The sequence below is a fragment of the Zosterops lateralis genome (assembly GCF_965231275.1).
Source record: "Zosterops lateralis genome assembly, chromosome: 2".
NCBI lineage: Eukaryota > Metazoa > Chordata > Aves > Passeriformes > Zosteropidae > Zosterops > Zosterops lateralis.
The window spans coordinates 7,978,282-7,998,989 of NC_139763.1; the positions used below are offsets into that span (position 1 = coordinate 7,978,282).

General features: G+C 37.2%; 1 protein-coding gene across 4 annotated transcripts in view; it reads left to right on the plus strand.

Annotated features, from left to right (window-relative positions):
• CASK (calcium/calmodulin dependent serine protein kinase) overlaps window positions 1–20,708 on the plus strand; it is a 189,382-nt gene that overhangs the window by 106,348 nt on the left and 62,326 nt on the right. For all 4 annotated transcript variants that reach the window (XM_083883313.1, XM_083883315.1, XM_083883316.1 and 1 more), the window contains exons 6-10: window positions 431–533; window positions 10,457–10,632; window positions 12,727–12,849; window positions 15,173–15,256; window positions 16,836–16,935. In XM_083883313.1, the coding sequence (XP_083739439.1) occupies window positions 431–533; window positions 10,457–10,632; window positions 12,727–12,849; window positions 15,173–15,256; window positions 16,836–16,935 (586 nt within the window). The remainder of the gene's footprint in view (window positions 1–430; window positions 534–10,456; window positions 10,633–12,726; window positions 12,850–15,172; window positions 15,257–16,835; window positions 16,936–20,708) is intronic.

A 20,708-nucleotide genomic window follows, 5' to 3' on the forward strand; every position in this document is an offset into this window, starting at 1 on the left:
TGAATTCTGTGATTAAGGCTCAAAACAGTGTTTTATGTTCTCTGTGGGAAGGAAAAGACCCCACAAAACATATCATAGGCAGGATATTACAGCTGGGCAATTGAAACAGTGTAAGGGTTAACAGGATGAAAGTTGAAAAGTTATACCAGGTAGGAAATGCTAGACATGAAGTTTTTATCTCTATTTTATCATGATTTCACTTTGTGTTCTGTGGTAGTTCTGATAAGTTCTGAAAGATTTTGCTAAGCCTGGGGCAATAGAAAGGAAGCCAGTGTAGAAAGAGGAGTCCATGCCAGACAACAAAATAACTGATATTAAGAAATCATTCAAAAAACCAAAATTCTGCTCACAGATTTATGAAAGTAGTTCTAAAATACAGATTCTATTTCTCAAACAATGTAATAATTTGTCTGGATTTTTGTCTTTTCAGCCACACTGTGTACTGCTTGCCTCAAAAGAGAATTCAGCCCCAGTAAAGCTTGGTGGCTTCGGGGTAGCAATTCAATTAGGAGAGTCTGGGCTAGTTGCTGGAGGTAAGAAATTTTCCTTCCAAGTTATTTAGTATTATGCATGTTGTACTGCAGAGTTCTGTTTTTCTGACACAGCCTGGCCTGCAAAACAAGAGCTCAAAAATAATCTTTCACTAAAGATTTTAACATGGTAAAAATCTTTGTTAACATGGTAAATGCCACAGCCAAGCTAAATTGGTAGTGGAATGTATCATGAATTCACACATTGAGTATTAAATCCCTGTAAATGTTACTCAACAGGAGCTCATGCTGCTTTGATCAAAATAAAACTGAAAAAAATCCAAAGACTTTTCCACTTTGATTCAAGCTTTGGCTTAATTCTTCCATGCTTGGTAAAGCAAAGAAAATAAAAAATGCAGTCATTGAAGGACTTGAGTAAAGACTTAGTGCAGCATTGTGAGATCTCCTGTTTGATGGGCAATTCCTGTCAGAATGCTGTGCTATTTAATAGCAAAACTTTATTAGTTTTCACATGTGATTCTTTTCTGTGTTTTAAAATTTCATTGTAATTATTGCCTAAGGCATCGATATCTTGATACATATGTATAATTTTTGACTGTGTTTGGTTTTCTGTGGATTTTATTTCCTCTAGCTGCCTTCCATATTGTTCCAGACAATAGGGTTATGCTTTAATCAGCCTGCACAGATGAAGACCCAATCAATTTTCTGATGCTTTCATTGCCAGAGTAGGAGACCACAACAAAGCATTTTGTTAGTTTTAATATTTTTCTTCAAAGTTAGTAACATCCTTCAGTACCATGCTTCTTCAAAAACTCAGATCTCCTAATTTAATCACTTAATGTTCTGTGTCAATTTTATTTTTGTATGTTTTTAAAAATAAAAAGAAAATCAAATATAAACATACCAACAGCTTCCATTCCCTTCCAGATATTGCTGATACCCTGGAAATATCGAAGTATTTTATAACTAGAGACATCTTTCCAAGAAAATACCCATTCAGTTAAGCTGTAATAAAATGGTCATTCCTTTCTTTACTTTTCTCGTATTACCCAAATTATCTGTACCTCAGCCACTGCTTTTTTTAGTGGTAGTTTCTACACTTTTGTTTATAATTATCTCATTTTTCTTCTTTATGTCTGCTGAGCAACTTTACCCACTTCTTCTGTTTCAGTCACTCTTCTGGAGATAGTCAGATATAGTGTATTTTCAGGCTGCCAGTTGTCTAGCAAGAGACATTCAAGTTCAACTTTGAAAAAGAAAAATTTACTGCATTTTTCCCCAAGTTTGCCTTTTGTGTTCCTGTTCCCAGTCCTGTAATTCCACTCACTGTTCCTGTGCCCAACATCCCTGCAGTGATCAGTGCTGGGGGTTCTATTTGCAGCTCTTACAGATCTCAAACCTCATCACTGTGATATTTATCAGTATCTTTTGCTTCTTCCACCTCAACTTCTGCCATATTGGTCTCCCTTCACACACCTTTTTTTTTTTTTTTTCCTTTTTCTCAACTGACATTTCCAATTTGCAGCCTTTTCATTGGCACTTGTTCTTTCAGCTTCAAATTCCACTCATTTTCAGGGATACCCGAAGTAATTCCACTTCATTTTTATACTGTGGAAAGTCTCCTTAACAGATTCTTCTCTTTCTTCCTGTCTTACATTCCAGTCTCTAAAGCACAAACTGCCTCTGTTATCTGGCAGTTCTTTGCCCTGCTGAAATCCTACCTGAAGACAGATCACTAGACAGTTCCCTACACAGAACTGGCAAGGTCTTATTAATTCAGTTTTACAATATAACCCATATGTGTTATATGAAAGCTGTCAATACTGGCTGTTTGAACTGGGCTATAAATCAGTGTTTATCTGATTAAACATTTGTTGCACTTCTTATTTCTCAATTGTCTCATAAATAAGGTAGAAATTCTCCAAATAGAGAAGTCTGAGCAGTATCATAACCAACATGTTCACTTTCACATTGCTTTTCTAATTTTTAGTGAAAAACATTGATTCTTCTTGAAATAGTCAATTATTTCCCTTTTATCATGGTATTATTTCCCTTTTATCATGGCAATGCCTGCATTTGGTGGTTAGTACATCAAAAAAAAAAATTCTCTATTAAATAAAATCTATCATGGCATTAAGAAAATTTTACTGACCTGAAATCCCCTGTGCTTTGTTCATGCTGATTTTCCTATTTTTGTATACCTGGCAATCGCAGATTCTGTGTAGCCCCAGAAGAACAAACTAAAGGGAATTTTCTCCCTCAGTGTGTTTGAAGCCAGCCTTCAAGCTTACAGCTTTTGCTTTTTTTGGGGACTGTAACATTTTTTGACTTGACAAAGACGTCTTTATCAGAGTGTGCATAAATTGCTGGGGAAGGATTTTTGTAGTAAGTTAAATTAAGCCCCAGGTATTAAACTCTTTTGATACAAGTCCAAAGACAGACTTGGGAAGTTCAGAAGGATTGTAACTACAGGGTTCTTTCAAGTAGGTGGATGTTCAAGTAGGCTGTTTAACAGAAGTGTAAGAGAGGCCATGACAACAAGCCATGACATCATACTAAATATCATTGATATAAATGCGTATGGAGAAGATTTTAGGAGTAACTGTATTTTATCACAACAACAGTTGAGATAACAACTCAGTTGAGATTATTTTTAAGAAAGTTGCTAATTGTTATTTATTTTATGTAAGTAAAATAAAGTACCAGAAAAAAAGGATGTAGCCATAACTCATGTCTTCATAAGACCAGAGGGGAAAATGTAAGGAAGTACTCTTTGTTCCACTCCATTTGCCCATAAGCTGCAGTAAATGGCTAAGAATCATTGTTGTCACCTGAGCTACAGGGAATACATTTCATGAGCTACCAATCCCTTAAGGTCTCTTCTTGCTTCAGTTCTTATGATCAGAAGTGGAAAATTGTGCTAAGGGCTTCACTTGCAGCCTTGAAATAAGTATTTTTTAAAGGAACTCTGGCAGTATACACAGGAGTTAGAGATCTTCATAATTTATAAGTGAATTTTTTTATGGAAGAGCAAGTGGACAGTAAACAGTCTGTGTTGCATTGTTAAGATGCAGCTGGAGTAGTGGAACCTCTGGGAAGTCAGTGATTTAATAGACTAATCTCACATTATGATCTCTGTCTCCTTCCTCGGAGAGTTTTTCTTGCAGAGCATAGTATGAATTGTCACAATATTTCCTTAAATGTGACATGAGATTTATCTGATATCAAATATCTTAGATGCTAAATCTTGGGGGTTTTAGCTAGTATATGGTATAAAAAGTTTGAAGGAACAAAAAGCATTGAGTTCACAATGATATTTCCTTCACTTACTCAATTTCTCCTGGTTTCAACTAGTGCAGAAAAAGATAACTGTATAGACCTAAGTAGGATATGAAGTTCTTTATCTGTGGATAGTTAACTGCCTTTCACATTTTACCTTCAGCAGAGAAATGTCACAGACACCATAATGTTAATCCAGTCCAGTATTATTTTTCGTGTATAAATTAATTAGATGCCCTAGGCTGCCTCACAATCCCATAGCATCCTAACATAAATTATCATCTTATTGGAAAACATCTTCTATGTTCTTCGTAGAAGTACAGCACATAAATCCCAAGCTCTTGGTTCCTTGTGAGCTGCATTTTTAGACTTACTTCAAAAACAGCAAAGGAACACACTTCCGTAAGTTTCCCTCTAAATAAGACTATGTAATGGGGGGAAGGGGGCAGAATTTTTCAAGTTTCTTATTTTTTGTTTTGTTCTCATCAATGTAAAAATGATCAGAATGATTTGGGTTGAAAAGGGACCTTTAAAGGTCATCCAGTCCAATCCCCTGCCATGAGCAGAACATCTTCCACTAGATGAGGTTGCTCAGAGCAACCTGACCTTGAATGTTTCCAAGGATGGAGCATCTGCCACCTCTCTGGGCAACATCTTCAGTGCTTCACCAAACTGGATCTTGGTGGTTTTATAAAACCCAGGTTAGAAAACTGGGTGTTTTTTGTTGTTTTTAATGTTGGAGGGGTTTTACACTGCGCAGACTCTTTTTCCTTTTCATAATCAGTGTCTGATTGGTATTTCAAAGCTTTCATTTGTTTTCCAAGTAAATTTTGTAAGCTGAGGTCCTATGCTAGTATTCTTCTTTCTCTTACAGGGTAGTGTTTTCACTTCCTTTTTTTTCCTGAAAAATAAAAGAATGTGAATCCCTTCACAGCTTTACCTTTAAGAGACCTTGTTTTATTTAAAAGATACAACTGTGGTTTACTGTCTCACAGAAATTGCACTTCACTTCTGGGCTGATTTGAGAGTGCTTACAGGAGGCTAATATATGTTGAGAAATCATATAGGTTTACTTTCTCCATCATAGTTTTATGGCAGAAAAGGCCATTGAAGTAATTACAGTTTGTCTTGTTAACATGTGAGCTTTGCTTTGTTTATTTTCTGGACACTCGTATCCAGTTGTCCAGTTGTCTACTGATGCATCTTTTAAACACATTTTCTTCAGACAGTCTTCTGTGCTGAAGCTGAATTATTCCCCGCCCCCTACTTTTTTTTCCTTTTTTTTAAATCTACTTATCTTCTCTGTACACCTGCTTTAAACATCTCTATTGTCTGGAGTAATGTGGAAAGGAATTAAGAGTATTAAAGTCCTGCCCTCTCTGATCTGTTGTATGTGATTCTTGGATTCCTTCCACATTATTCTGGACATCCCACTCTTTTAGAAACACCTTAATTTGTGAGCATATTTCTTATTACACTATTGTGAGAGGTCAGATGGTGATGTTTATTAGTACCTCACTTTTTTTTTCCTAAAAATTATTTGTTCCAGTTGTTTCCTTATACATCGTTCAGATACTACTGCTGTTGAAAGACTCTCCTTCTGATATCTTGATCATCAGTCCCCTGCCTTAGGGATGACAAAATCTGATTGGGTCTCTGTATATGCTCTTCTTCTTGTGGAAAGCATAGCCCTATTGTCTGGAATAATATGGAAAGAGTCATAGAAACTAAATTATCAAAGGTAAGTCAAAATTTATCTTTAGTGCTTGTAAATGATGTCAGATTGACAGCACCTGAAGACTGAAGGTCTCTGTTTATCCACAGGAAAAATCAGCAAAATTAGCAGCTTTATAAATTTACAGGCAGCCAACATGCCTTAAAAACTAGCTGGTAAAAAAGTTTACCTCTAGAAATAAGGTATCCTTACCAATGTAACCTGGATGTGTCTGTCCAGGTACTGAGAGCTTCCTAACTCAGCAAACACTTTGATGTAGGCATTTACAGTGAAATGGATGGAGGCAGGTATCACATTGACTACATGCCACTGTTGAGTCTTTGTATAGTGATGATTTTCAGTTAATGCCACTCTAGAACAGACAAGAAGGACCTAAAAGCCTCAGAAAATTGATTCCAGTCTTGCATATGATTTTTTCTCATATATGGGTACATCTAAAAATCCTCTCTGTGTGTGCATGCATGCAATCTATATTCAGTTAAAATGTTGTTTTTTTCACATACAGTCATTTGAATATATCCATGAGCGTGCTTATATTCTGAATAATAAAAGCCTGTGGAAAGCAGAAGTTACCTGTTTCAGAGAAAAGTGCCTTTGCTTACTGTTCTTTCTCACACTCCAGAAAGACGCAGACTTTCTCCCAAAATACCAAAGAAAATTTAAAAGCTTCTAAAATATTTTAAAACTGAACTCTTGAGATGTATTTTAATATTTTACACTGGACATGTTCAGAAGGCAGAATTTCTACTAAGTAATTTTCAGCAGAAGTGATATTTCATCTAAAGGGCAGTGAATATCCATAGTTTTAGACAACTTTGCTATCTCTTAACTGTATTTATGCTCTTACTGATACTCCTTACAGTTCTTGTAGTTGTAACATAGGGAGAGTCCCCATCTGTGTGAGCTCATGTGTGCACTTTGTTCATTTTGCTGAGCTAAGTGCAGTTCAAAGGTGCAACTCAATAGTCCTTGCTCAGGTCAGTTTTTAGAATAGCTTCAAAATCATAATTTGTTCCTTTGATGAAACCAGTGGAATGGTCACAAGGATAACAGCTGGCCCAGGAATTACTTCTAAGATTCCAATACATATATACACATACATACATGTACATATGTACACACATATATATGCATTTTTTAATCCTGTTTGACTGGACGCTTCAGTCTCAACCAATTGAGTTTCTGCTTCTTCTGGGTTTGCTTTTTCATGGACATAAAATTGTAATTTCGGACATAAAATTGTAATTTCCACCACCATAAGTATCTACTTCATCCCTCTCATCTGAAGTATTGGGATCTTGTAATCAGCACTACCAAGGTTACAAAACCAAATCTGTCTCTAACTGTTTCCACTAATTATAATCTAGCAGTGGTAAATGGCAGGATTTCATTAACCTAGCCTAATCATCTTTTTCATTTCTTTTGTATCTATGGAGTTCTCATTTCAAATTTAAAAGTGACTATTAAGGTTTAGTAGCACTGATTTTTCAGTTTGCTTTTAAGTAACATCCATTTTTCATCTGGTTTATGGCAGCAGCCTGGTGGGGACTGAAGCAGCTGTGTAGTGTTTCCTTTTACTGAAGCACTCCATTCCTTCTGCTCCATGACAAGCAGTTTTCATCAGAGTGGATTTTTATTGTGTCCTGGGTTTGGACCAGGACAACAAAGATCGAGTTCTTCTACCTGTGATGGAAGAAACACCTTCTAGCTTCCAGAGGGGCAGAAAGAAGATATGTGATGATCAGAGAGGGACTGGTTTTTAACCTTCACTTGTCTGTTTGTTAGAGCCCTTGAGCACTAAGTGAAGGTGCAGCCTCACATTCTGATGTGACCTCACCAGATGAAGCAAAATAAGAACTTTGAAGTATCAGATAGATTTGGATAGTGGGAAACAGACAAAAATTAAACCATAATTCCTCTTCTTACCTTCCAGATTCAGCTTCACTCCCTCACACCTGACTCACCAGCCAGCCCCAGGTGGTTCAGGGAGAATGGGGAATGGCAGTTCCCAAGCTCCTCACTTGTTGGGCAGTTTTTTTCCCTTTCTTACACCCACTTTGCCTGCAGCACCACTGTCCTGACTGCTGAGCTGAGCTGTCCCCTGCAGTGATGCCACTGGAATTGTCTGTGCCTGGCATGGGGCAGCTCCAGCCCCTCCTCACAGAGACCACCCCTGCAGCCTCAGTGCCAGCACCCTGACACCGAAATTCCTACACTCCATCTTGCTATTGGATTGCTTTTATAGCATGTACTGCTGCAAAATATGCTGTTTACACCAGGAGGAAATGTCATGTTTGCAAGGACACAAGATGTTCTGTAGGTTACCCTTCACTGTAGTGAAATGCAGCAAACTTAAGTGTATTGACAAAAAAAAAAAAAAACCAAAGCCAAAACCCAAAGCTTTAAGCATTATCAACCTTTAGGCACGTAGTCATTTTTGTACCATGCTCACCTTTGCAGTTTCGTTTTGAAACCACAAAAAGTTCCTGAGCTTAGAGGGGTGGCACATAATTGTTGAAAATACACATTAAATCAACTTAGATATCATTTGATACATAAGGTTTATGATTTCATTAGCTACTTTATCTAGACAACTGTAGCTTAATGCCTCTTTTAAGTAGCTTGTTACCTCATGTGATACTTTGTCTTCTGTTGACTTCTATTGTCTTTGGAATAATCTCTCTTCTCCACACTTGTCAGATTTTATAACAATAATTATAAAGCATGGTGGGAAGACAGAATTTTCAGAGAATATACGATTTTCCATTTGTATCGATTAAAAAGATTTAAGTGAACTTTAGTACCCCAAAAGATTCTTTTTTTCAACATGTGAGAAAGGTTACACCTGCTCCGAAATTGCAAATGTGTTCCTCTGCACCCAAGCCTCAGAAAGTTCCCACTGAAGCAAAAAACGCTTGGGTAAGGCAAGGCTGCTCTATGGTCTCTCATGATCTCTTGAGTTAAAGGTTTCCAGTCTGTGGTAGGCACACCACAAACACCATGTGAACAGTCTAAGGGATAAAAAAAAGGTGTTGCTGCTTATGCACAGGCATGGCCTGATACAGAGCTGGAAATGCTGATCCTTTTCCTGTCACCAGTGATGGCATCCAAAGGGGGGGAAAAGGTGGTGAAACCTTATTGATATAAATTTCTAGACACATAAAAAAAGGCAAAAAAAAATTTCATCCTGGATGTGTGTATGATTTCCATTTTCCTTGTCTTCCCTGCCACCAGGCATCTAAAAGAGAGAGAGTCATCTAAGGAGATAATTCTTTACCTCATATATGGGATCTTGAAGGTTTGGCTTTGAGGTTTCTCGGTGAGGGTGAAATTACCATACACCTACAGGGTGTGTACAGCCCACAGGAAGAATGAGTCATCCCTCCCCATGTGGATCTCTCTCTGTCCAGACTAAATATCCTTCCTCCTCCCCCTGTGATATGAGGGATGAGCTGGACTCGCAGCATCTTGGTGGTTTATTCATTTTTAGCTCAGGAAGGAACTGCCCCTTTGCTGTCAGGTCAGCCAGGACTACAGGGACTTTTTAAGATGCCAGCCTAGCCTAGTGATGGGGTAACATCCCTTTGTCACAGACAGATCCCCAACTTTTGTTTGGCAGGGGAATTCCGTGATAAACTGGGAATGAAAAGGTTTTACAGAATGCCACATGAAGAAGTTTGAATGGTGGTGTTTTTTCTTTAGAGTATGGTTAAAAAGCTGCTGTCTTTCTAACAGTAATTTAATTCTTGAGATGCAAAAGGGACTAATTAACAGAATATGGTCAGATCATATTCCTGAATTAGATGGGATAAAAAAAAATGGTCTTTACTGAGGAAGCTGCTTCCAATAGGTGTTTGTTCCCAGTGCTGTGCCTTAGCTGACTCCCATGCAGAGGGTGAGCAGGACAGGTCAATCAACCAAGAGTCTCTTTACAAAGACAAGACTGAGTTAAATATGTGCCCTGCAAACACCAAAGATTCTCTGGACTGCATTTTAGGCTCTCCTAACCAGCAGGTGCTTCAAGCCTGGAATGAATCCTCTGAAATCCACTGTAGTAAGCAACAATAATTTATGAAAGGGGTCCTGGTGGTGACAGTTTGCTACACTGATGATCTTTTTCTTCTGTTGATATTTGGTGCAACCAGGGTAGTCCAAAGACTTCAGTGTTTGTAAGTATCAGTGATAATCTGAGCATTCCAAGCTTAATTTTTGCAATGGAAACAAAACTCTTTACAATGCAAAACATTTCTAAGGAGAGGTAAAATGTTCGTTGCTTTTATTTGGCTTAATGTTTTGCATAGAAATTGAATGAAGTTATTCTAATCAGTTTATCTGCTCAAAAGGTCAGTTGGTACTAAATACATTTTGTTTTCATTGAAAACATTAATTACACTCAAAGCATTAGCATTATCTTTTCAGTAAGATGCCCTCTCCAAACAAATGAATAACACATTTGCTGGCATTTTGCATTTTTGTTGGCATTTTCAGTAGACCAGCCAAGGTATGAGCAGAGTATCAGACCAAACTCTGTTCTTACCAATTAAATGGAGCTTTTTCAAGTTTTCAGTGTGGACCAGGACTCCAGAGTATCTTTGTATTTGCTCTTTGAATAATTCCTGTTTCAAAGATTGTCCAAATTGATGGGTTTACTTTTATATGGCAAGTTTCACTGGAGAGTCTTAATGCTCTTACAAGTATTGTTTCACAGTCTGCCAGCTAGGGTAGAATATTCCTCAATTTATAAAAGTCAAAATGAAGCAAAAGAGAAAATGATGATTTATCTCACTGCATATATATAAAAATATAAATTTAAGGTAAAAAGAATTGTGTTTAAAGCTTTAAACCATGAACAAAATTTATTAAAACCATTTCTGTTTAATGCACTGATGTTCTTCATTTCCACGTTTGACACACATCACTTTGACTCAATTTTCTTTTTATTTCCATTTAGGACGTGTAGGAACACCTCACTTTATGGCTCCAGAAGTGGTAAAAAGAGAACCATATGGGAAGCCTGTAGATGTTTGGGGTTGTGGTGTGATCCTGTTTATCCTGCTAAGTGGTTGTTTGCCTTTTTATGGAACCAAGGAAAGATTATTTGAAGGCATTATTAAAGGCAAATACAAGGTAAATGACAGCATACATGAATCCTTCTCCAGTGAGATGAGCTCTGTTGGGAAAATTTCTGAAAGTTGATTTTTGTATTTAGCCTGATTTAAATTTAAAGCTTATGGAAATCTGTCACACAGGAAGAGAGATGGTTTTCCCTTCCCAGTCTGTCTTGTACCTGATGTGTTTTGTATCACTGCTAGGAATTAGAATATGGAAATATTTGCTCAGATGAAATAATAAATGGGTGTTACAGCCAGCCCCTAATTGTACATTGAGCCCAGCAGGAAGACAAGTGGTTTAGCTGTGAAGTAGAACATACTCTAGCCTCAGATTTATAGACCATTTAAATTTTTTTGGTCAACTAACAGAGCTGTCATAAGCCTTCATCATTATATTGCCTTGATTTAAAATAAAATGCATGGTATTTTACAAATGCAGGCAGACATTTTTCTTCTTAGTACAGTGTGCAGTAAAGTGCAGCTGATGATTCAAAAGGAGCCACTTGCAACCAAAGGCAGGTTGGTGTGCACACAAGAGAAGCTCTCACTGCATCAGACCCCAGACTGTTGTAGAGGCAAATTTAAAGCTTCAACTTCACTGTTTCTGTGGGTTGGTCTTAATATGAGCTTTGCTGTACTTCAGAATCAAGGCCATACATGAGCTCTGCATTAGCAAATTATGAATGGAAGCTCCCAAAACTGTCTGATAGTCTTGATTTATTATATCACCTTAACAGCCTGCTAAAATGTGAGTGACAGCAGTGTTACTGTACTTGGTATGGGGCACATACTTCATTTTTTAAATTTTATAATCCTAGATATAATGCATTTCGTCATGGCACTAGTTTTGGGATTGCACAGACTGACAAATGTTCCACTTCATGGAAGATTTCTTTATGGAATCTCTTAAGCAGCTACAACCTTCTGGAGAATATTAACTTCTCTTTTTTAAAAAAAAAAAAAGTTACAGCCAGCACATTGTGTCCTCTTAGTTCCTTTTCCGTTCCTGTTTCCACAATAATTTGTCTATTCAGTGAAAATCCTGTCAAATTTGTGATTACCTTCATTTCATTAGAACTGAAAAAGAAATTATGAATCACAGCTATAAATGTGCATTTCATAGCCAGACAATGTTGCTGGGTGCCCTGATTCAAAGTGATAATTTTTGTAAAGACTGATTTTAAGCAAAATGGACCTCTTTAAATTACCAGATTTTAACATTGAAAATGTTAAATTTTGGTTATAATTTTGAATTTACATTTAGTACTTTGTACAGTTAGCTGTCTGCCATCTAAATAAAACTTTGCTTCTTCATAAATTAAACAAATACTAGAAATACCTTAAGGATATAATAGTTTTTATCACATAAAGAATTTTCTTACTTTGATACGGTTTTATCCATCATTTTGACTGTTTGGGCACAAGCCTGTATATGTGCACAAAACAATAATATATTCTAAATCATCCTTCACATTGTATCTCATAAAGATAGAATTCTGCTCTGAAAGTGTTGCAGTTGCTGGTATTGTCTTGTCCTTTCATGCTTTCCTAGTGGAAAAACTTGACCTGTTGTGAAGTTGAAAGGAATTCCTTGGGAAGAGCCATTGTCCATAGCACCTTCAGGACAGGACCAGAGTAGTTCACAACAGGCATTCTCTTACTCCGTTTTTACCCAAAATCACTGACATGAGATTGTGGGTTGAAACAGATGAATTCTCATGCCACATACTGATTTCAGGAGTAGATTTAATTTCTGCATTTATCATATGCATAATTAACAGTTAAACAGCTTAATTGTTTTTTGCTTTATCTAGTGAATGGTCACTTTTATCTGAGCAGAATGTAGAGTAGGTGGGAATTATACTGTGATTGTATCAGAGTACTAAGGAAATGTCAGGGTTTATGTTTTCAATTTTTGTGCCATTTCAATAGCAACTAGTGTTCAGTTTTTACAAGTTATTAAAAAACTCAGAAATTTTCTTTTACATTCATTTACATGCAAATGCTTGCAAGCACCAACCACTGTTAAATGTCTGCAATTATTCTGCATAAACATTAGGTTCTTTTCTACATTCTTACTACTAATTTATTTTTTCTTGCTGATAATCAGATGAATCCTAGGCAATGGAGCCATATTTCTGAAAGTGCCAAAGACCTGGTGCGTCGCATGCTTATGCTGGATCCAGCAGAAAGGATAACAGTGTATGAAGCATTGAATCACCCCTGGTTAAAGGTAGCAAAAGCAGCTGTTTGCATGCCAGTTTCCTGTTTAAGGGAGCAAAACATGTATTTCTTTGTTTTTCTGAGCTTTTCAAAGTAGACGTGAACTGTACAAAATATGGGATAATGTTCTTTAGATGCTTTGTAGGATTAGAGCCTGAGATAGTGATAATTGCCAGGCTTAAACTCTTCCATAAGAGCAAACTCAGTTGGACATCTTCAGCAGCACTTGAGTGCAGGGAGTAGGGCTGCATAGCATAAAGCTTAAAGAAGGTATTAGTGTGTCTTTCTGTGGCTGTCAAACTCCAGAGGAGTAATTTCTGATCTCCGTTTTGCTCAGTCGTATCTAAACCTTTTTCCTGTTACTCATGTAGCCATGCACTCTACTGCTGTAGGGTGTTCTTCTGAACTGTGCTGCTTCCTTATATTAGATTCTTGGAAATATCCCACCAAAAGGGAAGGAAGTAGTGGAGTGGTGCTCCAATTCCACTGTGACTGCATAAAATTATATGGCATCTGGTAATCAAACTATTTTTCAGTGGTGGCAGATTTTGCAGCACACTTTAAGCCAGTGGAAGAGTAGTTGCTGAACACTGAAGGTTTACAACAGTAGCAGGAGAAAATACACCTGTAGCTTCTCAGCAGTCCATCACTAGTCTGTGCTAAACATTGGGGTTGGAGAATGATGGTTGTGCTGCAGAACTAAAAAGTGGCAAGTACTGGTTCAGAGCACTGTATTTTCTTTGGCAGAAGGTGATAGTTATCCTTAGTTATCCTTTGCTTCTTTTCTATAGTGGGTGTCCAAGGTAAAGAGAGTCATAATATCATTAACTTAAACAGGGCACTTATTTTGGAAGGGGGCTAATGTGGTGTTTGCTGCTGGACTCTCTTTATGCTCTACATGAGACAAAGAGAAACTCACAAAGAAAGAACGTGGGAAGGACAGGATCATGTGCTCTTCTCCCTCCAAGTAAATGGTGTAACCACCAGTGAATAGAGTAATTCTTCCATTTCCTTGCTTTCTTTCTGCCTTTGATTCTTGTATTCCAAGCTGCAGAATGATCTAGCTTATACGAGGAGGTCAGGAGTGTTCACCTTTCAAAAATGACAGTGGTTAAGGCAGCTCCTCTGAGTGTTGGGAAAATGGAGGTTGAAGCCATTCCACTCAAAAAGAGCCAAAGTTCGGTCTGTTCATCTGGGACATACACAGTGTATCAAATCTCAAAGTGTATGGAAATGAACACCATTATTTTGGAAACCCAGAATATCATAAAAACACAGGTGATCTGTTTTTACCTGCTTGTAACTGGACTTTTTCTCTTTGAGAGCATACCCCATTGAGATGCCAAAGCTAGAGCTTGGTTGAGGGTCATTTTTGGCAGAAAAACTGCTAATTTTTATTGCTGGAGCAACTAAGCTAATTAGGTTCGTTAAAAAGACAATTTTGTAGCGGGCATGTGCAAGCTCTGCCTGTGCGGCTTTGCACTTTTGGCATCTGTGGTCTCTTTCTGATAATGTTGCTATTTGTTGGAAATCACATGGTTTCATCTATGACAACCATAACTCAGGCCAGGCATTCTATCAGTCAGTCCTCTCATTTTTGCCTACAATGAACTGCCTTCTCTGCTGATTCAGAGCTTTCTAAACCATTCATAGATAGGAGCAAATACACCATGAGACAGAGACATGTTTAGTGCCATAGAGAGACTGCTGCGGTTTCACTCTGATTCAGGAGAAGCATGTGATAGACACATTAAATTAATGATTTTGTACAGCTTCAGGGGAAAAGGTAGTTGGCTACTGCAAGTTTTGTCCCTTCTGTCGCTGCAATTGTTCATTGGCAAATTTTTAATCTATACCTACGATGGAGAATTCTTCTACCATCCCCTGGCTGGCATTGGGTTGGTATTTCCTGACCTGTTAGACATATACCCCACCTCCCAAACTTACTGGAGTATCCAGCACCCTGTAAAAAAGTGCTTGAACGTGTTGCTTCACTGAGGTTTGTGAATTCCAAAAAGCAGAACTACTTTCTGCTTGTCAGCTTCAAACTTCAGTGCTAGACACACACTGGCAGCACAACAGGAAAACAAAAGACTGGAGTCTTACTACAAGGTGGGAAGCAATTACAGAAAGAAAATATTCTTGGCCCAAGTTAAGAATTCTATCAAAGTACTTTTAATTTCTTGACATTTTCCTTAAGTTGCAACAAATCCTTATTCTCCTTAGGATATTTATGAGCTAGTACTTTTCTTGTCTGGTTTCTTAGTGTCAAGAGGATATTAAAAGCCTGTATTTAATGTTCTTCTGGTTTGTTTTTTGTGGGATTTTTCAAGGAGAGAGATCGCTATGCATACAAGATTCATCTTCCAGAAACAGTAGAACAATTGAGAAAATTCAATGCAAGACGAAAACTAAAGGTAAACTGAATGTGGTGTTAAAACAATATAATTACACAGCTCAAGTTTTGTGTGATACTTGATTCATTTAAAAAGTGCTAAGAGAAATCCATGCTTTGAAATCAGCAATAAAATAAAAGGCTGGAACAGGCCTTCTCAGATGTTTATTGAAATGATGCCTTAGAAAAGCTGCTTGTCCTTTCTTCCTTAGTGCATATTTTTCAAATTTCAGTGCAAATTTTCTGGTATCAGCCAAGGTGTATGTGAGGACTTCATCTTCAATCAGTTCAGTAACTCTGTGTAATACGAATTACTGGAGAGAATCGTGCAATCACTTTTGTTATTATTGTGTTACCTTTATAATAGAAGAAACATAATTATTTTTAATGTCTTTGTTGAAGAAAAGCAAATAAGCAAATACATATTCTTCAGTTTATCCTGTTTATGTTTAACTACATACTAGTTTATTTCTTAGCCATATTGAAAAGAATGTTAACATTTTAGTCCCAAAACAACATGATTTTCCTTCTGTTCCTGTCATGGAATGTTTAACAGAAACATTTCTGAATTCACTGAAAGATTCAGAAAATTACGACAGAAACATGGAGCATTACAGTTCATTACAGCTGTTCTGCAATTTGTAATAAAACTCAGAATCAGGTATTCACACTGAGCTGCTGCTTTGCAAAAGTTTCATGTACCAGATGATGATGATGCACAGTTGCCACAGTTCATGAACAGCTTTCTCTTAGGTGGTTTGTATGCCCAGGTAATACTTCCATTAAAATGCTATCTAGTACATTTTAGAATATGGGCTGATTCCAATTCTAGGTGCAATTTCAGATATTTCCCAGATTTCTTCCTGGGGATACCACTATATTTAGTTGCCTGAGCTTTTATACCTTCCTTATTTCTTTAATGCCACTTTATCCAAAGCACTGTTCTGCAGTATGTTTCATGAAATTTGTCCATATTTCCATATGTGAAGCATTAAAACCTGAGTGGTTAGAGTGTAATTTACTTGAACAAGTAAATATATGTCAGAGCAGGTAACCATTTTTCTGGGTTTCTGAATTCCCTTGTAACTCTCATTCTGGGACTCTGTGATCTTTGTAACTGTTATTTTTATACTGATGCATTATGGGTATCAAAATATTCTAGTGCTGTCAGTGTCAAATTATGACAGTTTCTAAAATAAAAACATAGTGTTTTGCTTTAAAGAGTGAATTTTTATTCCTGCTAATCCACTCAGTCTAGGTAAGAGGAAAAGATAAAGAGATTAGTTATTTTGTTTACATTGTACTACAATGTGAATTTATGCTTCACAGTTATTATTTCAAAACATGTTCACATAAAGAACTGTTCTGGTGAATCCCCTTGCAAAGAATATTTTTACTGTTCATTGGTGTATGACCAGCTCTTCTGTTAGATATGGTCACTGTTAAAAGGGAGGCAGAGCTGAAGACTAGAAAATTTATTTGCTCTTCACTGAAAAGGTCAACACACAAGAGTTCTCAGGAGACTGAGTGATCCAAGGTGTCTGGAAATGTTTCATTATCCTTCTTTGTGTAATTGAGACTGTGTGGGTATTTTTATTCAGGGGGCAGTACTAGCAGCTGTGTCAAGCCACAAATTCAACTCCTTCTATGGTGACCCCCCCGAAGAGCTGCCAGACTTCTCTGAAGACCCCACCTCCTCAGGTATTTTAACACAAAGTGTATTTACTGCAGTCAGCATGTCTTAAGTCTATACTGACCAGAGCACCACGTATTTACTAATTTCTTGAGATTCTATAAAATTGAATATTACATTAGCATTCACATGGGAAAGAATAAATAATTTTCAGTCACAATGGCATTCACAGCTGGCAAAAATTAGGAGAAAATCTCGTCACAGTTTTAAGCTTCTACAGAAATTCTGTCTGATTTTTCTTATTTTTTCTTGTATGTACATTTAATTACAAATAATGGTATAATCTCACATTTCTCTTTATATTACTTGAGTATAAAAGCTGATTGAAATTTTGTCTTGAATTCTTAGGCAGGAGCAAACTCTAATACCTTGCTAATAGTTATTTATAAAAAGAAGGCATTAGGTACCAAAGTTTCCAGACCTCCTGTTTTAGAGAACAGTATGATTAAGATGTGTCCTGTTTGAAGTAATTAAAGAAATACTGGAGAGTTTTTCTGACCCCCAGATCTTCAGAGAGAGGCAGTACATGTACTCAGGGACCTCTCAGCATACCTCAAAGAGGAGGATAATACTTGTGCTGTGATCTAGGCCTTGGACAGGACAGTGACCTTACCCAAGCAATCCTTTTGTCCATAGCCCAGATTCAGAAATTTAAATAACCTGTCAGTCCCTAAACTAACACAGCCCTGTCTTAGTTATGTATCTTAATTATGACATAACATTGCTCCAGATATTTGCAGTGCAAAAGTCTGGGTTGGTCTATCTGATCTAGAATTAGGATTTAGGATCTATTTAAATGAACCTTTAAGAAAAACTAAGACCAAAATGACCGTCTTTAATTTTTCTGAGCAGCTTAGCAGTACTGGCAGAATATTTTAGCTGTATACTGACTTTTCTAGAAGACATTTCAGGAACTTAAGTGTGTGTTGATTTGCTGTGTGATAATTCTCTGTCCCTATATTTTTATAGGTGGAAAATTATGTATTGACTGCCTATACTAATTATTTATTTCCTTCCATTTCATATAAGCAAGTAATCATTATAAATTATTGTCATTAATATAAGAATTATATGCCCCATAAGAATGGGGGAAACTTTTCTTGGTTGAAATACTCCAATTTCACTTCTTGGAATCCAAGTTCAAGCACTAAAATGAAAAGATTGCTTTGTTCTTACACATGAACGCTGTTCATAATTCCCATAGAAATAAAGGAGAATTTCAGAGCATTTACTGAAAAGGGTAATCAAAGCCTTATGCCTTATGTTCAATCAGAGAGCTTTTGGGTTCTCTTGTACTTGCAGTTAAGGATCCATCCACCTTATTCTTGGAAGAAAGAGTAAGTCAGTTTTACTTCACCTAGAACTACTTGCAGTGCCTTAATTTTTGTTTCCATCTGCTTCCCCCGTTTAAGTGGTGAATGGCCACCAACATGACTGGCAGTGGCAACTTTCCTGATCTGGAAACAGCAGTTCTGCTTTCCAGTTTCAGTCTCACGTCAACAGGACATGTGTCTTCCTCAGAGTGATGTAATTGCAGATATCACTATAAAGGAAAGTTCCAAGTTCTATTTTTTTCTGCTCACAGAGTACTTGAATCCAGTTCACGCCTAAATGGTACAGAATATCTGGGTTGGATCCATTGTTAGCTTGTGTTCATCTCTGAAATAACTGAAACAAAAGCTTGCAATTCTCAGGAAAGCAAAGTTATTTTCTAACCTGACATTGTTGATCGGACTGATGGGGGATCACAGTGATGAGGAAACTATGCTGAGTGGGTGGTTTTCATTATGTTTCTCTGACCCACTACTTTAGTTGATAAAATATTTAATATTGAACACTGAGCCTTGCAAGAAAAGACTCAACAACTCTTTCAGCTTCTGGAATTCCTAGATACGGAAATCTATTTTGTATCCTCTTCAGAAGTTCACTAATAATATTTTCAAATATTTCTAGCTTGTAGGATGGGTCTTGTGATGATTCTAAAAACCAAACTAGTTTGGAGAAATTAAACATAAAACTCAAGAATTGCGATAGAAACTTGATTATCTTAAGGTTATTTAAGTTTCCTTCCTAATACCTCATAATGTTATTCCAGACCATGAACTCTTAATGAAGAGCATTTAATATTTTAGATGTGGTTTCCAGTTACTCCTCTCATAAAATTTCATGAAGCTTATCGTTGTAATTAAATGATTTGTCAGAAACAGGCAAATACAGAGCTACTACAGAGATAAATATACAGAAATATAGATGGCTTATTAGATTATGCAAATTACATTTCCTGTCTTCTAAGGCTTTCCAAACACAGAAGCAGAAAATTTCAGTTCTCTCTTTTCCCCCAGTTAATCTAGAGACGTTCTTCCTCAAAGTTCAGTTTGGAAACCTGAGGTTGCTGGAACCTTGAAGCATCTTCCTGTGCTACCAGAGTTTTATCCTGGGGTAGAAAGGCACTGCAGGCAGCAGGTCAGATAACTTTAGTAGATGCAGAATCACAAAGGATATTTTTGTTAGAGAGTTTTCAAGTAATGGTCAGCAAATTTCATATCTAAATTGGATGGGAATGAACAGTGTTAAATTTCGTTTAAGGTCAACCAGGTTTTTTTTCTGTACCCATCTTCCTTTCCTTTGCACAGTGTAACAATTCTTGGTTCCAACCACTTGCTGACCACTGGGTGGTCTGTTTCCTCTTTTGTCAGCAACCATCCTCTGAAAAACTTGAATTCATCCTGCTATCACACTGTTGGTAACCTGGCAGAAACCAGTCTTGCCAAACTTTGAGTGTGATAAAACCTTTTAAAATACTGTTAAACCACAATGCTGCTTTATTTCTGACAGTCTGTGTTCAGTAACTTCTCCAGTAAAGCCACCAAGTAGTTCAGCTGACAAGCTTTCTGCAAATGGTCTTTCCTAAAATGTAAAACATTTGGCTTTCAGGTTGCCTGTCTTCAAGACATTGTAAAATGTGTATTTCCCAAGGCAACAAATGTTTTGGATATTTTTAGTATGCTGAAACAAACATAAATCAGAAGTTAGCAATCAGCAGCCCTGAAGGCTAAATCTGTCACAGGAGAAAAGCTGGCCCAGTAGGAAGTATTTGAAGTGGACCATGAAATACATAAGGTGCCAGGGAAATTCAATGTTTGCTCTCTGCTGCCCTTTCCCATCTGACTCTCTCCCCTTTCCTGCCCAGTGCCTGGCCCTTCTACCTCCTGACTGCACATTAGCTCTAGACAGGATTTTCTCTCCTTCTGTCATATGCTGGCCACTTGTCCCCCAGCAGAGTGTACAGACATACAGTTTTCAAGTGTTTTCATAACAGTGCCTCAGGCTGGGGAATGAACATCACCAGTGTAAAGCTTTGCATTTTTTCCTCCTTTTGCTTCTTGGGGTTTGACTTAAGAAGCTGAATTGAGGACGACTGTTTCACATGGAGTGTTAAGTAGATTCAAAATGTTTTAAGTTTTCAGGCCAACAGTTAGAAACACTGATAAACTGAAGTGGGTTTTTTATATATATTTCCAAAAGCTTTTTGTAGCCACATTTTCAGAACAGAGTCAGTGCTGGAGTTAAGCCAGTGGATAGTCCCTAGTCTTTGGATAACTGCATAACTGACTTTTAATTAAAACAAACCTTACCTTTTGGTTAAAGGATGCTACTGTAATATCTGCTGGAATTGCTTGGTCTATGGCACACATTTCTGAACCTCTGACTAAGAGGTTTCAGAACAGCTTTTTGCCGCAGACAGTTCTGGATTCCTGTAAGGCATCCTTGAGCTGCATTT